The sequence below is a fragment of the Chinchilla lanigera genome, unplaced genomic scaffold (genome assembly GCF_000276665.1).
Source record: "Chinchilla lanigera isolate Chin_1 unplaced genomic scaffold, ChiLan1.0 scaffold00071, whole genome shotgun sequence".
Taxonomy (NCBI): domain Eukaryota; kingdom Metazoa; phylum Chordata; class Mammalia; order Rodentia; family Chinchillidae; genus Chinchilla; species Chinchilla lanigera.
This window is the reverse complement of record NW_004955472.1, coordinates 7,542,919-7,565,736: the sequence shown is the minus strand read 5'-3', so window position 1 is coordinate 7,565,736 and position 22,818 is coordinate 7,542,919. Positions and strand designations below refer to the sequence as shown.

The 22,818-nt window shown below is 38.3% G+C and overlaps 1 protein-coding gene across 1 annotated transcript; it reads right to left on the bottom strand.

Moving 5' to 3' along the window:
• Positions 1–2,116: 2,116 nt before the first annotated feature.
• On the bottom strand, positions 2,117–11,494 carry Eqtn (equatorin, sperm acrosome associated). Its single transcript, XM_005401145.1, has 8 exons — positions 11,310–11,494; positions 10,935–11,078; positions 7,803–7,889; positions 6,647–6,718; positions 5,937–5,981; positions 4,861–4,920; positions 3,518–3,674; positions 2,117–2,589 (listed from the first exon to the last, which is right to left on the bottom strand). The coding sequence occupies exons 1-8, from the start codon at positions 11,383–11,385 to the stop codon at positions 2,274–2,276; spliced, it is 957 nt and encodes a 318-aa protein (XP_005401202.1). The 5' UTR covers positions 11,386–11,494; the 3' UTR covers positions 2,117–2,273.
• Between the last annotated feature and the right edge of the window lie 11,324 nt (positions 11,495–22,818).

Below are 22,818 nucleotides of genomic sequence, written 5' to 3'. Positions count from 1 at the left end.
ATTCTGTTAAAACTAAGAAGACAATTGACATGACTAAATATTTGCACAGAGAAATTATTCCCAGATTTGGAGTACTGGAGTTTATTTAAAATTAACATGGGCCATCATTTGTTTATACTCACCTAAAAGATGAGCAAACCTTTACAAATAACCTGGAAACTGCAACATTCTAGAGAATGAACTCCAAAGAAATAGCAGAAAACATGAATCATACCTGAAAGGACTCTGGCGAAACTTTGTCAACAGACCCGTTTAAAGAGGGACAAGGCTTTGCCCAGTGTATGGCTCTGAATTACGGTAAATCCCAAAACTGGTTTTAAATTAAGTCTTTTAAAAATTGTGCATGGCAAACACTTTGTCGTGTTTTTGTTAGGTGACTCATCTTTTAAATTAGGAAATCAAGCTGAGATTTACAAATATGTGCAGCAATTAGATCCGACATAACTGCCTTGTATCAGCTTGCTCTTTCCAGGTTTGCCCACCCGGGGGATGTGCCACCCCACCCTTTCTTTCCTGCTGACTAGCTCAAAGTAGTCTTGGATATATCACTCTAGAGTGAACAAGATCCACAAGTGGGACATACTTCTGGTTCCCTTTCAGACCCTGCCTGGACCTGCACCTTAGGCAGAATCTCAAATATTTATTCAAAAAGACAAGTAACTAAATTGGAATTATGAGGATATGAATCTCTGGACTCTTTGGCCAAAATAGCGTCATATATCTGGGCGTGGTGGTGCATAATTGTAACTCCAGCATTCTGGGAGGCTGAGGTAGGAGAATTACAAGGTAAAGACCAATGTGGGCAATTTAGTGAGACTTTGTCTCAAAATAAAAAATTTTTATGCCAGGCTTGGTGGCATGTGCCTGTAATCCCAGCACTCAGGATGCTGAGGCAGGAGGATTGCCATGAGTTCAAGGCCAGCCTGGGCTACATAGTGAGTTTAAGGCCAGCCTATACTAAATAAAAAGACCCTGTTTCAAAAAAAATTTTTTTTGTAAGATCTAGGGATGAAGCTCTTCGTGAAGACCCTGGGCTCAATCCTCAGGACTGCAAAAGAAAAAAACTGGTATTAGGTGGTAGAATGGCCTTAGATAATGTCTTGGCTGGACATAGACTATTTGTTTAATTGTTAATGCATCCTGCTACTTGTACAGTAAATACTTCATCCCAAGTAGAAATAAGCATTGATAAAATTAGACCAAAAAAAGACAAATTCAATTCCTTTTTCTAAGGAACTGACTCCAGGAAACAGACCTATCGTTGCAGGTATTTTAAAATTAGGGTTAACACTCATAATGATGAGTCTATTTAGGGTTTAAAAGAATCATATTATGCATACAAAAATTACAGTGAAAAATGCCTTTGACCACCTCTTCCCTACAGAGAAAACAAGGGAATTAAAAAGTATGCATTTCGCTGTGTCAAGGCCAATACAAAAACCCCAGCATTCGCTCCCATTTGCCAGGAAGTAACTAGAATATGATCAACACTCGGCTTCCCAAATGGAAGGATAATCTGCGGCAGGGAACGGTAACAGTGGCATAAGCCCGCGAGTTGCCTTCAGCAGAGTTACTTTCACAGGCCCTTCCTTTTCCCTTCCGTAAAGCTGCTTCCTCTCCCTAGTGCTTTAGCCATCCCCTATCGTTTGTTCAGCACCCTAAAGCGAAGCTCAGCCTGAATGGTTAAGGTGTTAACTACTAAACAATCTTTCTTTAGAATTACAGAATCTTGAACATCAAATGATCTTCAGATAATAGCAGAACATGTGATGTTCTTTCTTGTTCCTCTGTCTTGTCACTCGACTAAAACAAAGCGTGCAAACAGCTGTGTGGTTTAACGTGGAGAAAATGTCTAGAAAATAACCAGAGGAACTAACCCAAGGTGCTTGGGTCCAGCACCTTGGGTCCAAGGTGCTTGGGATGTTCCAGAGAATTAAAAGACACAGGCCGAGGATGCTATAAACTTTCACAGCACATAAACTTAATGCCCCGTTCCTCTTTTCTCTCCATATTAAAGCCAATTTGTACCTCTGAGCTCCCCAAGCTAGAGCCTAGAGGACAATAGCCCCCTCTCCATCTTCCAAGTTATTTGCCCCTGAATAAATCTAATTCCATATTAATTTCTGAGTCATGATTATTTGCTTTTGAGTGATGAGAAGCCCAACTGTCTCAGTAGTTTCAAAATTATGATATTCCAACTGTCTCAGTCGTTTCAAAATTATGATGTTAATGTCAAGGACAAAAATCATTTGTGAGTTACAAGAGGATGTCATCTATTTGATATCGTTTGCCTCATTGATGGCATCATTTGCTTCCTCACTGATGGCAGCACTTGCTCGCTCAATGTTGGCATCCCTTGCCCCCTCTCCGATGAGTAACTCTGCCTCATCAAGTTGCTCTGTGACTGCTGGCTCTGGCTTTGCTATCTTTATAGACTTCTTTCTCACAAGTGAAGGGGTGGAAACCAAATACATGCTGCTCGCTGCACTTTTGGAGAAAGATGTATCTGATACACCCTGTGATGGCTCAAAGTATGAAAGGACGGCCAGCTCTGGGTTGATGGAGTATTGACTCTGATCTCTTTTGCGACTGAAAAAGAAAACATAGATAAGGAATTGTTTATAGTTTGGGTACATTTGTAGCTCAACTTAGAAAAGTCTTCACAAAAATTAAAATATAAATGAATTTTGTCAGTGTTATTACTTGATAACATTACATAAATGATGCAGGATTCTTCAAATTACAATTTTATTGTAATAAGGTTTGTGCGGATGGAGCAAGTTGTAGCTCTCAAGACTATAATTTAGAAACCAATTTACTAAAACAGTAAAGATTGCTGTAATAAAAGTTTAGTAGGAAATGAACTATAATTTGAGGAAATAAATACCTAGGAGTAGTTGTAAAGAATCAGAAATATATCATTCATGAAAAACACCATAGCCAAAAAATGTAATTAATCACGACTGTGAACCTTAGGCAATTTTGCTAGAATTCTCTAAAGTAATTTCTAACTTAAAAGTAATTTCTAAGAAATTTTAAATAAACAAGTCCCTCATTCAGGTTTGATTTGAACTTAATATTTTGTTTTTAAAAAAGATCAAATGGATAGTCTTGAAGGTATACGTGTGATGGAGATTTACTGTTTTTTGAAGGTCCCAGGCAAGGCTTGCTTGAATGAGAAGTGTTAGACATTAACCAGATAGGCTATTCAGAAGAGAATATATAGTCCCTCTGCTCCAAGGCTATAAACAACCGTTCTCTAGATCATCTATGTATGTTCCAATTGACCATGATTATTTCTAACTATAGGTGACTTTAAATTATTGGAGGAAAGTTCAAGAGGAATGAATAGTCACTGAGAGATGGCTCCATCTCCTTCTGAGAAGGAGAAATGGAATAAAACTGAATGTGTTCAACTATATGGGAGTCACATTTTCCTAACAGTTTACTGAGGCAGGTGGGGGTCGGCTGTCCACCATGCATTAATTGTAACGATTGCGGGTGGTGGTAGGCTTACCTCAGCTGCTTCAGTCTGTGCAGTGTGATAATGCAGAATATCACAAGGGGAATAAAAATGAGGATGGTCATCAGCGCGATGCCCAGCATTAATCTGAGCTTGAGCTCTTCTAGGTTTGCTAGTTTGTCTCCAGCACTTGAATCGTTCATATCAGAGCCTGAGACGAAAGAAAGAAGAGGCCATTGAAACGGTGTGTCCCGCGCGCTTCCTGGGGGAATAGGGATCGCAGAGCTACTCTGCAGAGCGTCGCAGGATTCACTGCTCTCTCTCCCACACCCAAGGCGAGGACAGGAGGAGGCCACCGCCAGGGCTGGGGCTCTTTCCTCTTCAAGCTTCCTGCCAACCTTGGAGCAGCTGTCCACGGCTGTATGCTACAGGGTCGCAGAGGTTTATGGATTTTCCCCTGAGACACAACAAATAAGTAGCAAGATCTGATTTTGGACCTCGGTTACCAAGTGCCAAAATATGTATGTAGCAGACGTCTCCCTAGACCCCAGTTTAAGTAATCTGTCATCTGAAGAGATTTTGATTACTTTTCAGACAAGGAAAGAGTCCTGCAGGAGAGAAAGGTCCGTGCTTTATGGGTGCAGGTGCCGGTTTCCTCTAAAGCTGAAAGTATGGTGTGCTGAGGCCGATGCCGTGAATCGGAAGAGCTAAATTTGACTTTTTATTACTGAGGAGTTTAAACCCAGTGTGCCAGACTTTACAAAAAAAGAGGAAGGAATTTGTTAAGCTTTCTAGAGCGAATAACAAAATCATGTCCAAAATAAAGCTTGCTTTTAAAAGACTGCCTTGTACACGTTGCCCTCTTGTCTATTCGGCTTACCTGTTTTGGGAATAGAAGCTATGAAAGAAGATGATAGTAGTCACCTGCAAAATGGTAACTGGAGAATGCTCAGGACAAAATGAAAGATAGATAATAGGGAAAAAGGGGATAGATCTTCTGTAAAAGGGAAAAAGATCAAGAGATGGAGGGACAGGAGAAGGAGTGGGGGGTGCGAAGAGGGTGAAAAAAAATGTACCATGTACATGTAGCAACTCCTCACCAAGAAAGTGATCACTACCTGGTTGGAACATGTACTAATTAAAAAACATCTAAAGCAACACGTACCAATTCCACATGATGAATGTAGTCATTATGTACTGCAGACATGTATTAACAAAAAAATAACTGAAACAGAAGAGTGCTCAGGAACTGTGACTCTCCTATAATAGTAAATGTCCCTCTGATACAATGTTGACCCTCCCATGTTCACTACCGTGAGCTAGGGAAAATGGTATCACCTCGCAGCCATGAAAATGTGAGTATTATGACTCTGTTCATTGAAGTGACTTACTCTTACCTGGAACTGGTTGAAATAATTGATCTTTGTCATCCATGCTCACTGTCGTTCCATTTATAGCTGTTAAAACAATAAATTTGTGTTATGGAAAACAGCCACCTGCTGAAATGATCACTTATGTATAAAGATGTGTGATAATATGGTCAGTTTGTCCTCATTATTCCTGACGGTTGTGTGTTCAGTATGGCAGAGAGCACTATAATTTAAGCCTGAATGAAGCTTATCTAGCACATGGACTTTCTCCATATGGTGCATTACAGGCTTCTTGCATACAGGAATATTTACTATGATACTTGGGGGCCAGACCAAGGTTTGACTGTACGTGTCACGCACAAAAATTTTGTGAATCCCTGCCAGTGCTCACAAATGACCTTGAAGTTGTTTTAAGTATTGATTTTTAGGTGACAGCAATCTTAATGAGTAGGTGGTACCGAATACAAGGACAGTATATGCATACAATGAGGAATGACTAAATATCATATATATTTCACGTTTATTATATATGTGATCCATGCAATACATTTATATGTAAGCACCTCCCTAAGTGTATGTTTATATAAACATGTATAGATTGATATGTACCTTGTATTATATATGCATGGATATATACATATATATTACTTTTATGCAGGTATATATTTGATATATAATTTGCATTCATATATGCCTCCCTGTGTTTTTATGTTTACATTGTTCCAAACACAAAATGGAACTTTACTAGGCAAGAATAGTCAGTTTTTGTGGTGGTGCTGGGGATTGAACCCGGGGCTTTGCACATGCTAGGCAAGCACTCTACCATCAAGCTACATCCCCAGCCCTAACAATAGTCTTATTTAAAGCTTTTAATCATAAATTGAGTGACTAGATTTTAACATTTGTAGGAGAATAAAAATTATTTTGTGAAGGAGAATAAAAAGTGTGATTTCAGTGCCTCTCTGGTTTTTGCTGCTACATGTGGCAACCAAACCATCACTTACTGATTCTTAGTATTAGAAGTATCAGAACTGACCTTAGCTTCCTTAAGTAAGATTTTAGAAAACCAAAACATTTCCCCAGCTATTTAACTGTATATTTACCTTTCGCTAACATTGTCCAAAATGCAGGCACATTTGGGGTTGTTCCTGTTTAAAAAAAAAAGAAAATTAAGACTTCATTTTCTTTAAAAAAGAAAACAAACTACTTCACTCAAGCCATTAGGGAAGCCGTCATGGGTTGTTGGGGTTTCATAATTATTTTATAAGGAATAATATTTTTGCAGGAAAATAAAATGGTGATGGCTATTCTGCAGGTTTCCATTCCCAGAACCCCTCCATGGAATAATCTCAGGAAACATGAATTATTGCCTTTAATCAGAGATACATTTATTCCTTAAACAGGTAGAAATTTTTGCATCAGTATCAAAATAAATTATATTTATAATATATTCAATCTAGTTACATTTCCAGCATACAAGTCATATATTTATATGAATAAACTTATATTTAAAATATATTATTTTATATATTTATAGAAGTATAATCACTTATAAGTATAACTTTATATAACACATTTATTAAAATAAATGTAAACTTTTAAAAAGCTCAGTTACTGTGCCTTGTCAGGTACTCCTAAAAATTCACTCTCAGACATTCACCACTTACAAGATTTTATAGTTACTTTAAAATATAGCAGTATAAACACTTTAAGCATACTATTTCTTTATGCCATGCACAGAGTAGTGACTCTTAAATTTTCAAGTCATATAATTATGTGGTTAAGAACGAATACATCAAAATAATTTTAATACTTTGCTTCTTTGCACGAAAGCCTTCATCTTCCTCCTCGAAATTTTTGTTTGCAAGCGTTGAACTAATTCTATCTATGAAAAGAGAGAAAGGATTATTAGCACATATAAATATGAAATGAATGTCTGAAAATAAGCATATTCTAAAGATAAAAATGGAAGGCAAGAGAGAAGAAATTAAAGGCAAAGGCTTTGACATCTTCTTGAGACAACAAAAAATGAGAAGGAAGTAGGCCAGGAAGAATAACATCTCTGTGATCGTGGGTTTCCTTGGGCGAGATTAAAGTTCCTAAATTGTAAAAGAGAAAAAGAGCAAGGTTCATGAGACCACAGGCCTACTGTAGAGGTGAGGGAGAGTAGTTAGCTTGGATGATTGGCTTTCCCAGGTTCCCTGCACAGGCCTTGAAATGAGATTCACATTACCAAGTGGCCTGGCTCTTGCTCAGTGTAAAGAAAGAGTTTGTTGATTGGGAAAGTGTTCTGAATGTAAACATTTTGGAATCAAATCAATGGATCCTATGGTTCTCAGTATCCCATACCCTCAGGGAGTTTTAGTGGTCTGCTTTGGAGCTCTGGCTGTCTCTGTCTTCTCCCACATAACTCAGAATGCTATTTACTGTACACAGCAAGATTCCCACAAAAGATGATCTAATTAATGTCTTCCCTGGAAATATCACTCATATTTGGAATTGTTCAAAATATTCCACTATGACCAAGTAGCTTTGTAATAACTAGGCAGTTAATGAGCTTGGCTTGTCCTGGTGTTAAAAGGAGACTAGAAATAGTCTGTCTTTCTTGTTCAAAGTTGAGTGTAAAACACAGGGCAAAAATGTGAATTTAAGAAACATTATAAGTTCCTAGACACTTATAATTTTTTCCATGCAAACCAAATATATGAGGGGTGGAAACACAAGACCTCCCCTGCCTTTTGAGTTGTCAGTGCAGTGGAATGGAGCCTGGGGGGTATGGTGCGGTAAACGGTGAAGAAAACCTAGAGGTTGACCCAGAACCAAGCTGGGCCTAGAGTCACAGGCTGGACCTGGGACATTTGTAGGCTTATTTAAGAGCTAAGGCTTCTTTCCTCCACAACCTCTCTGGTGCTGCTTTGAAGTCCTGCTTCAGGGGCTTTCACGTGTGCAATGGTGCCGACGATACTCACAGTTCCTTAGGGCAATATTCACATCTGTTCTTGCTCTCACGGATATTTCAGAGGTGGTGCCATTTGGATTTTGTGTGGTGAACACATCTAAAAAAAATCAGAAGTCTTGAATACCTAGTTAAATCAGTTGTCCGTTACCTTTTCATTCGTAGGATTTTTTTTTAAAGTATACTGAATGATCGTCCCCCCCAAATTATAAAAATATTTGATTCATTTCTCACACTTAAAGTGAGAAAGTGAGGGCAAGGGGTTATATTGAAAATTCCTGAGAAGAAAACCAAAATAATGGCTCTAAGCTCAATGAGTTAGAAACAATTTCTGAGGAAATTCACAAAAAGTGTGCAGGTCCATAACTGACACCAAAGTGGATTAGAGGATGTGCAATATTATCACTGATTGTCTCACATTACCAAAACACTAAGTAAGAACCTTCTGTTAGGCTGTGGAACCCTAGGTTAAGAGCTGTAGAGTTCAGTAATAAGGTTTGCCACACAGACTCACGTTAGCAGTTACACATAAAGAATTCTGCTCTTAGGAATTATCTGTGCGGTTGGTTGGAATTCAAAAGCTAGTGAACGTGCTCATCCACCCAAGGGGCCAAAGTAAACTGGGTCAAGATGGCAGAATGAAGCTCACATACATCTGTCTGTTACCTCTAGTTTCATGGAATGATAAAAAATTCTATATATGCATCAGTATATGAATAGGTACATGTTTAATATTTATACTTGTACTCATTTGCCTCAGCAACACACATGAAAAAGAAGGTGTCACTAATATTTAAATATTTTTGTGGAATTTTTGAGGTAAATCTTTGGAAAAAATGAAAGTAAACTACAATGTTCATGCTGTGACTTAAGGAAGTATAAAAATTAAAATACTGTGGTATTTTTGTAGAAAACGATCAGAAAAAGACAATAAACAGTACAATTGACTCAGCTTCATATGAGAATTTTACATTACATTAAATCTGAATATCACATAAAGAATCAGTTTTAGACAGTCAGCTACGGGCCAGGGGTGTAGCTCAGCGGCACAGCACCTGTCTGGCAAGCCCAAGGAACTGAGTTTGATTCCCACTACCAAAACAAAACAAAACAAAAAACAAAAATAGTCAGATATATTGGCTTGAAAAACATATTTTTATGCCATATAAAAACAAAATTTAAGACACAAGAGTCAAAGATAAAATAGTAAATTCTTACAAAAAGTGAGGAAAATAAATTAGTATCTTGGATTGGAAAAGTTCTGTCTAAGCAAGACATGAAATGCACAATACAAAAGAAATTAATCAATGGAATTGATTTCAGAAAACAGGAAATTAAAGACACTCAAGCAGGCTTAACTGTAAGCAAAAGGGTGGGAGAAAGCTCTTAATATACCTTAGAAAAAAATTAATAAGCCATATATAAAAATAGGGCAGGATTATGAACAGATAATTTGCAGATGTAGAAATAAAAATATCCAATAAATAACAAGAAAAATACCTTCAAAAGTATTACAGTGCAAGTGACAATATATTTCTCTTTTATCACACTCACAAAATATTCTGGTTGTATATATTTATTAGAGGTGAAGTTGTAGAGCATTTTTGTAGGATATAAATTGTGAAATAATTTTGGGAGGGCACTTCAATGGTTGTCTACCAATACTGCAAAAGATTTACCCCATCTTCAACAATTTCAGTAATTGATATCTAGCCTGAGAGATACACCCAAATGTGTATAAGAAAGGAATATATAGAGAAGAAATGCCAGTAATCTAAGTGTTCTCTAACGAGATAATAAATTAACATCATTTTATAGAACAGTATGTATCCATTAAAATAATGAGATAAGCTAGGCATGGTGGCACACAGCTATAAGCTAAATGCTCTGAGAGGCCGAGGCAGGAGGATTGCAAATTTGAGCCCAGCTAATGACTTAGCAAGACACTATCTCAAAGAAAAAGAAAGGAAAGAAAAAAGAGAAAAGCTAGGGATGTAGTTCATTGCAAAGGTCCAGTACTTAAAACATAAAAAGTAAGGTAAATATGAAAAGCGTTCCACTTATTAAATGAGAAAAATAAGTCCTTTGTATGAGTCCTTTCATGTGGGTGTATTAAGTATAAAATTGAACAAAACAATAAACATACAAGTTATGCATTATAGTTATCAAGCATGTGCGTGTATATGTCTATCCTTACTGTTTTCTATTTTTGATTGTTAATAAAGATTCCAGCAAAATTAAATGTCTCAATTTTAAGCCGAGATTCTCATGAACTTTTCACTTTTCAGAATGGTACTCTTGGTAAGGACATGGAAAAGAAGTCCGTATGAGGAATGGCGAGTTAAAAACTGAATTTTTAACGGACCTTCCAAATACATAGAAGTCGCACTGTTACAGGTTGAATTGTGTCCTCCTCCCAGAGACGCCTGTGTGGAAGTCCTAACGCCTGGGACCTCACATAGGACCTGACTTGGAAATAGAAACCACGCAAAGAGAGCGAGGCAGAGGCCAAGGCAATGCCGCCGCCGCCACACAAGGGGAACCTGGGGCTGCCAGAAGCCGGTGGAGGCAAGGAAGGATCTTCACCTCGCGCTGTGGGGAGAGGCTTTATTTGATCAACTAGAACTGACTTTGGACTTCCAGGCCTGGAGAACTGTGGAGAATAGATTTCCGTTGTTTTGAGCCTTTTAGTACTCATTGTGCACTTCGCTTTAGCAGACCCAGGAAACGCCTCCCCGACTTCAAATAAATACTTGTTAGCTCACTGAATTGAGCCGATTTTTTTTTTTTTTTTTTTTTCCTCCGGTACCGGGAACCGAACTCACGACCTTGCGCTTGCCAGGCAGGCGCTTTTGCCGCTGAGCTAAATCCCCAGCCCCGAGCCGATTTTTATTGTGAAGAAACAGCTACAGTGCTCTCTGGAACCATAGTGATTAGCAATGATTACCAACAGGACCTTGTTTAACTTCGTAACATCTCATGAGAAAAAGTGGTAGGAAATAAGGATTTCATTTTATACACTGAAAAGTTTTCAAGGTAAGTTAGAATTTATAATTAGAAAAATAATTATGAGAGTTTATAAAGGAGAGTTAAGATACCAAGTTAGAATAACCAGGTGTTGTATGTATTAAGTTTGAGGACTTACATTGTTTTATATCTTTATAATAATTGCCAGTTTTCTCATTAGCAGGAATATCATTCATACTTTTGTCTCCATGTTTACCAGCGTTATTAGTCATATAGTGCTCTTCATGATTGTCTCCATCTGAAGATATCACATTGAGTAGGTCTAAAAAAGCATGACACAACAAAGATCACAGATATGTTGATGTCCTTTTTACTTGCTTTTTTCCCAGTATTTTTCATAAACAACTTGGGTAGATTTAAAATCTAAATGATGGCGTACGTCCAACAAAAAAACTACACCATTCTGTACAAAATGGCCATGTGGCAGTTTTCTGGGATTAAGAGTTATCTTTCCTACCTACTAGTTTCTATGAGCTTTTAAAATTTTACTCACCTTCCATTCCAGGCTTAGAATTGCTAAGCCCTGAGGAAGAAGACCCAAATAAAAATATAAATAATATAACATTCATTGAGAGATTGATGTGGGTTATCCAGCAATCTACTATTTCTCCTCAGAGCGTTCTTCCCGTGGCATGGCAGGAAGTTATCCAAAGACTAACTAGGACATTGTGACACAGCTCTTCCTGGAAGTCAGAATGCTGGGGAGAATTCCCCCAGAGCTTTGTGACTCTATCCTGAGATTATTTCATCTTTGATATTGTGATGGCATTCAGATGGTTTTTTAAAAAACTGCCATAAGATTTTCTATGAAAGTTAAGGAATAGTTTCTGTGAAAGAATATTTTTAGTTCATGGATTTTAAAGAATCATTTTTATTGTTGATAATAAAACAAAAACAGACCTTTGGCTTTAAAAGTTTATAAGATTATATATTCTTTTGGATGCTGCAATCACAGTATGGGTTTGAAACTACTTAGAAATAAAAGATTCAATCCCAATTTTTCCTGCAAATTCTGATTCATATTGAACTACTAAATTCTTTAGAAAAAAAATTTTTAAATTTATTCTTTTATTTTTAAGGCCTATATCCTTCATAAAGCATAAAATATGTATTTTGATTAGTATATTTTTAATCAACAAAACCCATCTTTTTCACATAATGACTTAGAAATGGCCTAGTATTTAGTTGGCCTTAGGTAAAGATGATATTAGGCAGAAGTAAACTTATACAGAGATAATATTAGTCATTTCTTATTCATACAAATTGACTAATAAATAATGACAAGAAACCAAACAGACAGTATTTCTCCTCTCTTTTAAAAATTAATTGTTTATTGGTACAGTACATTTTAAGTATGCCTAATGATCACATCAATCTTAGTGAATTTGTACCTGTTCCTGACATACCTTGATTCGTCTCTTTCTCCCCATTCCCCTACTCACCCCTCAACCCTTCTTCCCCTGCTTATTTACAAAAGTTTTATTTCCAATTTTTCCCTCTTTTCTCATTTTTTCTTTGCCCTTCCTTCACTCTCCCACTCCTCCCCATAGTTCCCCTTTTCATTTGAAGATTTTCTTCCCATTTCACAGTATCTATTACACATTTTAGTCCTTATTTACACTTTCAGTTTCTCACACCAGAGAAACAGTGTAGTATTTACACGTGTGTCTGATTTATTTCACGTAAGAGTATGGTCTCAAGGTCCATCCATTTAGCTATAAACGTCTCAAGTTTATCTTTCTTTATGGCTGAGTAGTACTCCATTATATAAAAAGCACATCTTCTTTATCCATTCATTCGCTGATGGACATTCAGGCTGTTTGCAAAATTTTGCTATTACAAACTGTGCTGCTAAAAACATGGGTGTGCATATATTGGGGTGGTATGATGCTTGTAATTCTTATGGGAATATACCAAGAAGGGGAATAGCTGGGTCAAATGGATCCTCTAGTTTCAGTGTTTTGAGGAATCTCCACACTGATTTCCACAGTGGTTGCACCAGTCTACACTCCCACCAACGGTGGAGAAGGGTTCCTTTTTCCCCACTGCTCACCAGCATTTGTATTGGTTGATTTGTTGATAATAGCCATTATTTCTGGAGTGAGATTCTCAGTATTGTTTTAATTTGCATTTCTCAAATGACCAGTGATATTGAACATTTTCTTGTATATTTATTTGCCATTTGTATTTCTTCATCTGAGAAATGTGTATTCATCTCAGATGCCCATTTTTGGACTGGGACTTTGAATTTGGCGGGGAGTGTGAGTTTTTAAAAATCTTTGTATGTTCTATATATAAGTCCGTTGTCTGAGACAATTGGCTAAAATTTTTTTCCCATTCTGTGGGTTGTCTTTTCACTCTGTTGGTGATTTCTTTTGATGTACAAAAGCTTTTTAATAAGATGAGATCCCAATTGTTGATTCTTTGAAGTGTTTTGCCTGCAGTTTTGTTTTTGTTCATGGACTTTTTGCCTAGACCTGTATCAATATTTCTATGTACAGTCTCTTTGAGTAGATTTAGTGTTTCTGTTTTCATATTTAGACCTCTGATCCACTTTGACTTTAGTTTACTGCGTGGTGATAGACATGGATCTAGTTTTAGTCTTCAACATATACAGAGCCAGTTTCTCCAGCACCATTTATTAAAGAGACTATCTTTCTTCCAGTGAACATGTTTGGCCCCTTTGTCAAAGATAGGTGACTGTGTTTGTAGTTGTGTCTGCATCTTCTAATCTGTTTCACTGATCCTCAGGTGTGTTTCTTGCCTATACCATGCTGATTTTATTATAGTAGCTTTGTAGTGTAATTTCAAGCCAGGGATTGTGATGATTCCTGCATTGCCTTTGTTGCCCAGAATTACTTTTGCTATTTTAGGTCTCCTCTGCTACAGTGAGTTTTAGGGATGTTTTTTCTAGTTCAGCGAGGCATGCTAATGTGATTTTGATAGGGACTGCATTTAATTTCTACACAATTTTGGAAGTGCGGCCCTTTTTTACTGTGTTGAGAACCAGCTCTTGTACTCAGTGATTCCTGTGACATTTTCTTAGTCTCCATTCCATTAATTTCTGCCCTGGTCTTTGTAGCTTCCTCCCTTTTATGAGCTTTGAGCTTGATTTGCTGTTCTTTTTCTAAAAGCTCAAGGTTCAACACTACATTATTTGTGCTCATACTGTTTTCCTGATATGGGAATTCACTGCTATAAATTTCCCTCATAGGACTGCTTTCACTGTGTCTCATAAGTTCTGATATGTTGTCACTTAAATGTACAAACTGTCTAATTTTTCTATAATTTTGTTTGTGGCTTATTGGTTATTCAGGAGAGTGTAATTTAATTTCCATGTGTTTATGGAGTTTTTGTGGTTTTGTTTGCCATTGATTTCCAATTCAATTGCACTATGATCTGATAATGTGCATGAGATAGTTTCAATTCCTTTGCATCTACTTAAGCATATTCTATCAGTTAGTATGTGATCTATTTTGGAGAATGTCCCTTGTGGAGCTGAGAAGAATGTGTATTCTGATGTGGGGTGGAACATTAAGTCCATTTGTTCAAAAGTTTGGTTCAGTTCTATTGTTTCATTGTAGTTTTTTTTTTTTTGTCTAGTTTAATTGTGACAGCAGGATATTTAGTTCTCCTTTTACAATTGTATTAGTGCTTATTTGATTTTTCATGTCCATTAATATTTCTTTTATGTAAGTGGGTGCACTGGTATTTGGTGCATAAATATTTATGATTGTTATCTCTTTATCTTGGATTGTTCTCTTTGTAAGGATATAATGACCTTGTTTTGTTTGCCTTAATCAGTCTTGGTTTGAAATCCACTTTGTCTGCAAATAGAATAGCTACCCTAGCTTTTCTCTGGATACTATCCCATTGAGTATTTTTTTCCATCCTCTGACTTTCAATCTATAAATTTCTTTTTGAATTAAATATATTTCTTATATGCAGAATATTGTTGGCTCTTGTTTCTTGATCAACTCTGCCAGTCTGTTTCTATTGATTTGTGAATTGAGACCATTACCAGTGATGGTTGTAACTGATATATTGACTGATCCTTGTCATGTTATTTTCCTGTTGCTAGCTCCCACTAATCAGTTGTTCTTCCCGGTGTCCCATAACTGAGATTTCCTGAGTGTCATAAAAAATACTACAGGCCAGTGCCAAAGACCAGAGGCTCAGCCAAGTAGGCAATAACTTCTCATCCTCAATCAATCAAAGAGGTAGGATCATGCCACAGACTCAAACCAAAAAGCCAGTTACACCTCGCTCTGAGAAGTAGACTTTTCCCGCAGGTTCTAAATATGACCAATAAAGCTACTTGCCATAAGCAATTTACAAGTATCAACCTAGGCATTAAACTAAAAATAAAATAGAAAGTGAGAAGACACTTAAACAAGATGCAAACCCAGGCTTTCAGCTTACCAAAGGCAAACACAAGGGGCAATGAAGAGGAACAATTTGAAAGCCACCCAGCTGGACTCTCTGAAGTGGTAACAGCAAAAGTAACAAATCAGATGAATGAGGCTCTAGAAAAAAATCACATCAGAAAAAATTTCTCAGATAACTACACAGATGGTGAACATAACAGAAGACATGCTTAATAACTCTAGAGCAGGTACAGACAAAAAAAAATAGAGGAGCTTAGGAAAATGATGGAAACCATCAATGCCCAACATAGGGGAGAAATGGAATCCATGAAACAGATTCAAACAAATATCCAAGAGATTAAAAATTCCGTTGAAAGTATATGCAGCATAATGAGCCAATGTGAGGACAGAATTTTAGATATAGAAGACAAGCTTAAGGTTAGCAATTGTGAAAAGAAAGATTTCTGAAAAATAACAAGGGACTATGGGAAATCAATCCCTTGGCTAAAGTAGTACAACTGGCAATAAGAATAGCATCAAATACAGCCTAGAAAAATGACAAACGGTGATAACTATTAATCTGCCACCTTTAGCCATCTGAACTAGATTTGCAGTTATATAACAAAATCTAAAAGGATACAGAAAATCATGGGCAGTAAAAAAGCCCTCAATATGGTGATTTTTACCTTCAGGGGAGAACATTTAAAAGGAATTGGAAGAAAAAACAGAAAAATGGAAGAAGAGGAAGAAATTAGGAACAAGGCTGGAGGAAAAGGAAGATCACCCAAACATTTGGAAACTTATGAAGAGGATGAGAGGGAAGGAGAGAAGGGGAAAAAAAGAACAAAAAGAACAATAGCCACAAAAACTAGAAATGTGTTCATGCAAACATAAAAATAAGAACTATGAAGAAAAAAACAAAGTGAAGCAAACAAAAAAACAAGGGAGGAAAATAAGAAAAAAAGTCCACTTCAGGATGTGTTTCTCCTATCACTGATAGATAATGTGGGCAGACAAAGTCCAGATCTGAGCTGATTAACCTCAGTAAGCCAATTGTAGCTGAGCTTACAGCTCCAGCAAACCTGGACCGTTAGTTTCACTGAAGTTCAGGCGGGTTTCTGGCGATGAGGCTGCAACCAGATATTTTCAGCCTGCAACAGTCTGTGTCTCCTGAAGGCTTGAACTTGGCTCTGTGCCAGTTTGAACTCAGCTCCTTGACCTCCTTGAACTTGGCAGCCTGACCCTGTCACTGGGAGCCAGTAGATGGAGCCAGTCTGCAGCTGTTATGAGTTCTGAGCTCAGTTGGCCCCTCTCCAAGAGGGCTACTGGCCAATTGCCCTGCCCTGGAGGATGTCTGAACCCCAACAGCTCACCAGCCACTGCAGTATGCTGGGGCCACGGCTCCATTCCACCTGTGTGTCTGTCCTTGGAGGCCTCTTGGGTTGCCAGTAGTCATCATGCATCTGCAGGTTCAAGCTGCCCTTCCCATGAAGTGAGTCAGGGCTCAGGGAGAAAGCGCTGCCCGCCACCTCTTTCTTCTTCATTGGAGTCTCTCTCCTCACTCTCCCCATGGGCTTCAACTGTTGCTTCAGATCCTTACCAGGTCCTGGAGACCCACTTCTCTCCTTCTTCTCTTCCTCATGTTGCTATAGTCCAATGTCTGGACACCAAATCTTGGAGAGGCTCTTTCTTTGCTACTCAACACTCTGACATCATCCTGAAAGTCCCTCCTTCGCCTCTTGATAGGAAAGGATTGCCTAACTTTCCCCTCCTTCAATTTCAGTGATTGTTAATAATAGCTTCTGAGCTTCACAGGACATTCATAATGAAAATGTCACAAGCATCAGGACAAAGCAGCATGATTTCAAAAGGACATAAATGTGTTTTCAGCATAGGGAAAGCTCAGAACTCAAGCACCCTGTGGCTTTTTACTCACCATGCCTGGCCCCCTGGAGAGTGGACTCACTGTAGCCTAACTGCTTAAGAGGACTAGAGATGAAATGCAGCATTTGAGAACTAGAGAAGGCAGGCAGGCAAGCAAGGCCCAGGATCAAGACTTAGTCCCCAAAGGAGAGTAAGTGGTCCTGTGCATAGTGCTATTTTCTTTTTAGAACACATAACTCACTCTCCTGTGAAAGTTAAGAGGCGGGCCTGAATGTGGAAAATGGCTGGTGGCCTCTGGAGCCTGTTCCTTGGGCATCTCTAGCAGGTGCCACGTAGAAAAACGGAGAAACCTGAAGAGTGTGTGCCCTGCGTTGCTGCAACCCTCTGCACAGCTTTGAGGGAGGCAGCTCCCCAGGATGAAACTAGGCGGGAGACAGACATTTCAGGGGCGAGGCGGCGTCATCTGGTGGTATCACTGTGTGTAGCTGGTGCTACAGAGCAGAGAGCCACGTTTACACTGTGTGCCTCCAAATACAAGCAATGGTGTATGGGCGAGCACTGAATACTTACGTTGTAGAAAATGTGTGGCACATTGCAGGTGCTTCATAGACAAGTGAAATCCACCCTTATTTAGTTCAGGAAATGTTTAAGGGCTAAAAGTCAACTTAGCATTTTCTGACATAAACAGAATTTTCTTATTGTTTCAATACATATCTTTTGCTGAATCCTTCTATAGTCCTAGGATATTTTTGTCTTTTGATATGACAAATGCTCCCTGCAAGTAATTGAATTGGTAGAGTGCAGATACTATATATATTTTTTAAAACATTAGGTCTAATGAAACTATTTAAATTTGTTTAAAAGTCGGTTCTAATTTCCATGTGAAGATATCTAAGAGTCATTTGTTGGGTTGAATTTATTTCTGCATTTACTTCATACATTTGTCTCTGTATAGTTAGGCTTCATGTCTAAAATGAGTGGACATGGTAAGATTTTCAAATATCTGTATTTTAAAAGAGGCAGAGTATATCAACCAGTACCCTCCTAGGAAGGTCAATACAAGTAGAATAAGTTACGAAGTTGAACACATATAAAAATGAAGAAATAGGACAAAATGATAAAATGGCCCAAAACAGTTTCAAAGAACATTGATTGAGTCATTCTATACTTTGAGAAAATCCATTAAATGCCAATAAATTCTGCAAGCTATAGTTGTCACAGTTTGAACATAAAGTCTAAAGCTTCACAAAAAATTTTAACTTAAGTATTTTCCTTCAAGCTAAATTGTAGACTCACACATTACATAAACTAAATCATCAGCTATATAACTGTAATTTTGTAAAGCCATGAACGATGATCTTTGGTTCATCACAATGCAATGGGCAGGGAAGTGAGATTTTCTTTATTTCAGCTAACTGAAACTTATCATATCATTCAAGCTGGTTAATTCCCAAAGAATGAAAATCTTTCAGTGAAATATAAGGAGGCTCTTCTGAACAGAATGACGTCTCTTTGTAGGACTGTCATGAATGTATAGTGCCCTCCGGATCCTTATCTTTTGTTTTGGGCTAAGTTGGAATGCTGAGGTCCAGCTTGTAACTAGAATAATGCAAAGCAATGCACGTATTTCTACCATCCTAAGTTCCACTGGCTTGCTGGGTTAATCACCCTGAGGACAGTCTTCATGGCTTCCAGGCACCTGCATGAGCTTGAGTAAGACTCTTACTTCTAAGTTGCAGTGCCTTCCATAAAATCTGATAGCAACAGTAGAACCTGCCTCATGGGTTGTACTGCAGATTATCCAAATAGAATGTGCGGCATGGTGTCTACTTTGATATGAGGGCAAGGATTTTCCATAGCTCCCAGCATGCAGTCAGTGTTTGGCTTCCACATGTGCAGCAGATCACTGGGTGCCCCCCATCACTCTCCCTGATGGACTGAATGAAGCTAGGACCGGAGACTGCAGGTCCACATCTAGCACTGTGTTTGGCTCAGTTAACCCTCAAGTCAGTTTAACTAACTTCTGAACCAATAACTAACCAATAACTAACTTTTTTTCCGAAAAAGGTTTTCTGATTTCCCATAAAGCACTTCAGCACACCCATGTGCTCTGTCCCTCACCCTTTCTAACACAGAAATTCAGGAATCTATGAGCAGAGCAGGATGTTCACCTAAGAACCATCTCACTTATCTTTTTCCTTTTTGTAATGGAGAATACTTGAGCACCTCTCTATCATGTTTCTCAGTCTACATCACACTGAAGTTCTTTTGCAGTCTTAGGAAAGAATGTGGATACTAATTAATACCATGGGCATAAGGGCAGCACACTTTCTTCTGAACATAAACAGAACATGGCAATATTACAGATACTTAGTTTGTAAATATTTATTTTATCCAGCCTTAAAACACAGGCCTACACTACATCCGGACATATTAAAGATCCTGATGGAACCAGGAACCAGAGAACATTTATGGTCTGCATAACTTCCACTGACCTCAAAGGAAGCTGCACAAGTCAGATGAATCAAATAGTGCTGCTTTTAATATGTAATGTGATTTCTAGCCATTGCTAAATTTAGCTAATGGAATTTAGCTAATGGAATTAATATACATTAATAAATCTTACATTCAGGTGTTGTTCTAGCCTACCAGTTGCATATTTTTAGTTGTTTGTATACCTACATGTTTCATATTATGTCTAGAAAATTAATACCAGTGAGTTTCTTAGGTGGAAGAGAAAAATTAGCTAAAATTAACTGTGTTAGTTCTGCAAACTACTGATTCTCAATGATAACATCTTCTGTTTCAATGTTTTAAAAAGTCTGCTTGGATTCCAGTGACGGAAATGTATGTTTCATTTCAATCTTAGAGCAGGAAGCAAAACCTAGACTTTTTTATGTATCCTTTCAAATGACAGGAAAACCCTGCTCCTGTGATAGCCATCCCTTCTGGATTTGTCGAGTGGCTTCTGTCTCTTGGTCTCACTGAGAAACTTCTGGACCACTAGTCTTACCCTCACCAGGCTCTGAAGGCCATTCTGACCTTCTTGCTGTCCTTCTTAGATTCATCATTCTACCTAGTCTGTGACTAAGAGCCGCATTATAAACCTGAATGTACATCCCGTGGGATACGTTCTGATCTCAGATGGACAGGTCATCGAAACAGTGATGCAACCACAATAACATATCACCAGGAAACAAACTGGAGACAGAACTGCTAAGCTACATGGAGTAAGTGTGCAGAGAGTGGGACAATCTTCAAAAGTACCCAGCGCCAAATGAATGAGGGCATCAGTTCCTAGGGTTAAGAATGTGAGTTCTGGTCGATTTGTTCTGGAACACGTCAGTAGTGCATTAAATGCAGCTTCATCACTTTCTTGCTTATGACCTCGAACAAATCACTTCGAAACCTTGACTATAAGATGATGATAAAAGTAGATAACAACCTCATGTGGTTGCCCTAAACATTGCATGAGATTATCCATGTAAAATGCTTAGCGCACTTACTTCATAATAAGTATTCAATAGCACTTAGTTACTATATAAGCTTTCAGTATTAGTATCCTCAAATTAATGTAACTATTACACATTGTTTTAAATTACTCTTTCCCTAGTGGTAGATCTTAATTAGGCTCCTATCTGCCATGTGAATTCATTCATTCCTCAAATGTTTATAAAGCATGTCCTACGTACCAGACATGGTATTCTAGGTGCATGGATACATCAGTAAACAAAATAGAGATTTCCGATGGCATAAAGTTTATGTTCTACTGGGAAGACACAACAAACAGTAGACCTAATAGAGAAAGAAATTAGGTAAGTACTGTGGGAAAAAGGAAAGTAGAGCAAAGAAAAGGGAGTGCGGGGCTCTGAAGGCAGGTGTGATGAGCAGAGGCCTCACAATGCTGGGGGGGCCCTGAGAAGCACTGAAGGTGGAGTGAGACGTCTGGCTACCGGGAGCAGAATGTCAAGGCCGGCGAGCGGCCAGTGCGCTGCTCCGCATGACTGAAGCCAGCAAGGAGGCCGGGGGCTGCGGCAGGAGAGGAAGAGACTCCTAGAGCCTAGGCTTTTATTCTGCATGAAATGAGACCTGAAATCCTCGACTTCTTTACCAAGCTTTTATCTTCATTCACATAGACTTCTATGGACCAAACATCCCTGTTGTACTTTGGACGATTAAACTTCTGATTAAGACAGCCCTAAGCCACAGTTAATTTCAAGACAGAGTAAATCAGAATCTATGAATTTCCTAGATTCTCATGGCTTTTGTGATATCAGCCAGCATGCCGCTTTTAGCAATATGGAATATATACATCACAGGGATATACATGCAGGCATGGGGAACAGTCACCCCAAGAGGCACAGCGTTCTGTTGGCACTATTTTCCTCTATGTTCATACCTATTTTTCTCTGTGTTTTGTAAATTTCTTGAAAAAGCTTAGACTCGTGGAGGCAAACCTCTGTCCTGTGTGCCGCAGTGGGCTGTTGGTATCATTGAAAGCTCAAAAAGGTTCACCATCACTGCCTCAGACTGTTATCCTTTGCTGATTTGCTAATACGTGAGGGCTTCTGTCAATCATATGGTATCATATCCCCTGGTATACAGTAGTAGTTTAATTAGATTGATTTAATTAATTAAATTGATTTAATTTGATTTCCTTACTTAGTTTTAATCTATTAAAATTTTTGCTGGGCTGTCTTTATGAAAACTGAACTGCATGATGAATGCTACATTAAAACAATGAGGAGTGTTAGTTAAAACAGCATGTCTGGCCAAAATCTACTTAACAATGAAATCAGAAAAGATTTATAAATATAAATGACACTGCAATTGCCACTTTCAGTGACATTTATTTATCATTTCAGTCAATGTAGTTAACAAGTTTACTTGGAAGCAGGGTTCAAAGTTAAAAATGTAGGATAATTTAAAGATTAGACAGCTTTAATGAACATCTTAATTTCCATTATGGAAGTGGGGCTTTTTTTGTTTGTTTTTAAACAGGGTCTTGTTATGTAGTTCAGGCTGGCTCAAACTTGCAGCAATCCTCCTGCCTCAGCCTCCAGAGTGCTGGGATCACAGATGTGTGCCACCACGCCCAGTGGAAGTAAGTTTCTTACGGGAATATGAATTTTTGTGTAGAGGAAGTGAAGGCATCTGGTTTGGAGTCATTGTCTTTTAAGATTTTTCCTCCATGATCATTAATACAGTGTTGGCTACTAGAAAAATTAACACAATAGTAGATATTTAGTGTGTGGGGGGGTACATCTGAAAATGAATATAATGGTTTCGTCAGACCTGGTGTAACAGTGCCCCAGTGAGAAACACTGTCAAGGTGGGGAAGAAATATAAATGAGCGAAACATCCCAGTGTAAGAAAGCAAATGGAGACCGACAGCCAGCTCCCAGCTGGGGGCAGGTGGAAGGGGCCGGCACAGCGGTGCTGAAGAGAATGTGAACCCTCTCAGTGGTCCAGCCACTGCTCAGCCAGTTTCTGCCACCAGAGGACAAATCAGCTTTTGTAAAAGAAGCCCAGCTTCTTTACTTTTATTTGGTACATTTCCCGTTTTTAAACAGCAACTAGTTAAAAAAATATCTATCTGGTACAGCACCATACAGGTCCAGCTAAGCATACCCGTTGGCCAAATTCGGTCCGCAGCGCCTCTCTGTCACATGGTGATGTACATCTCAGACAGTGTAACCCAGAAGGACAGGAAACCCTTGTGGTTTTTTTTTTTTTTTTTTTTTTTTTTTT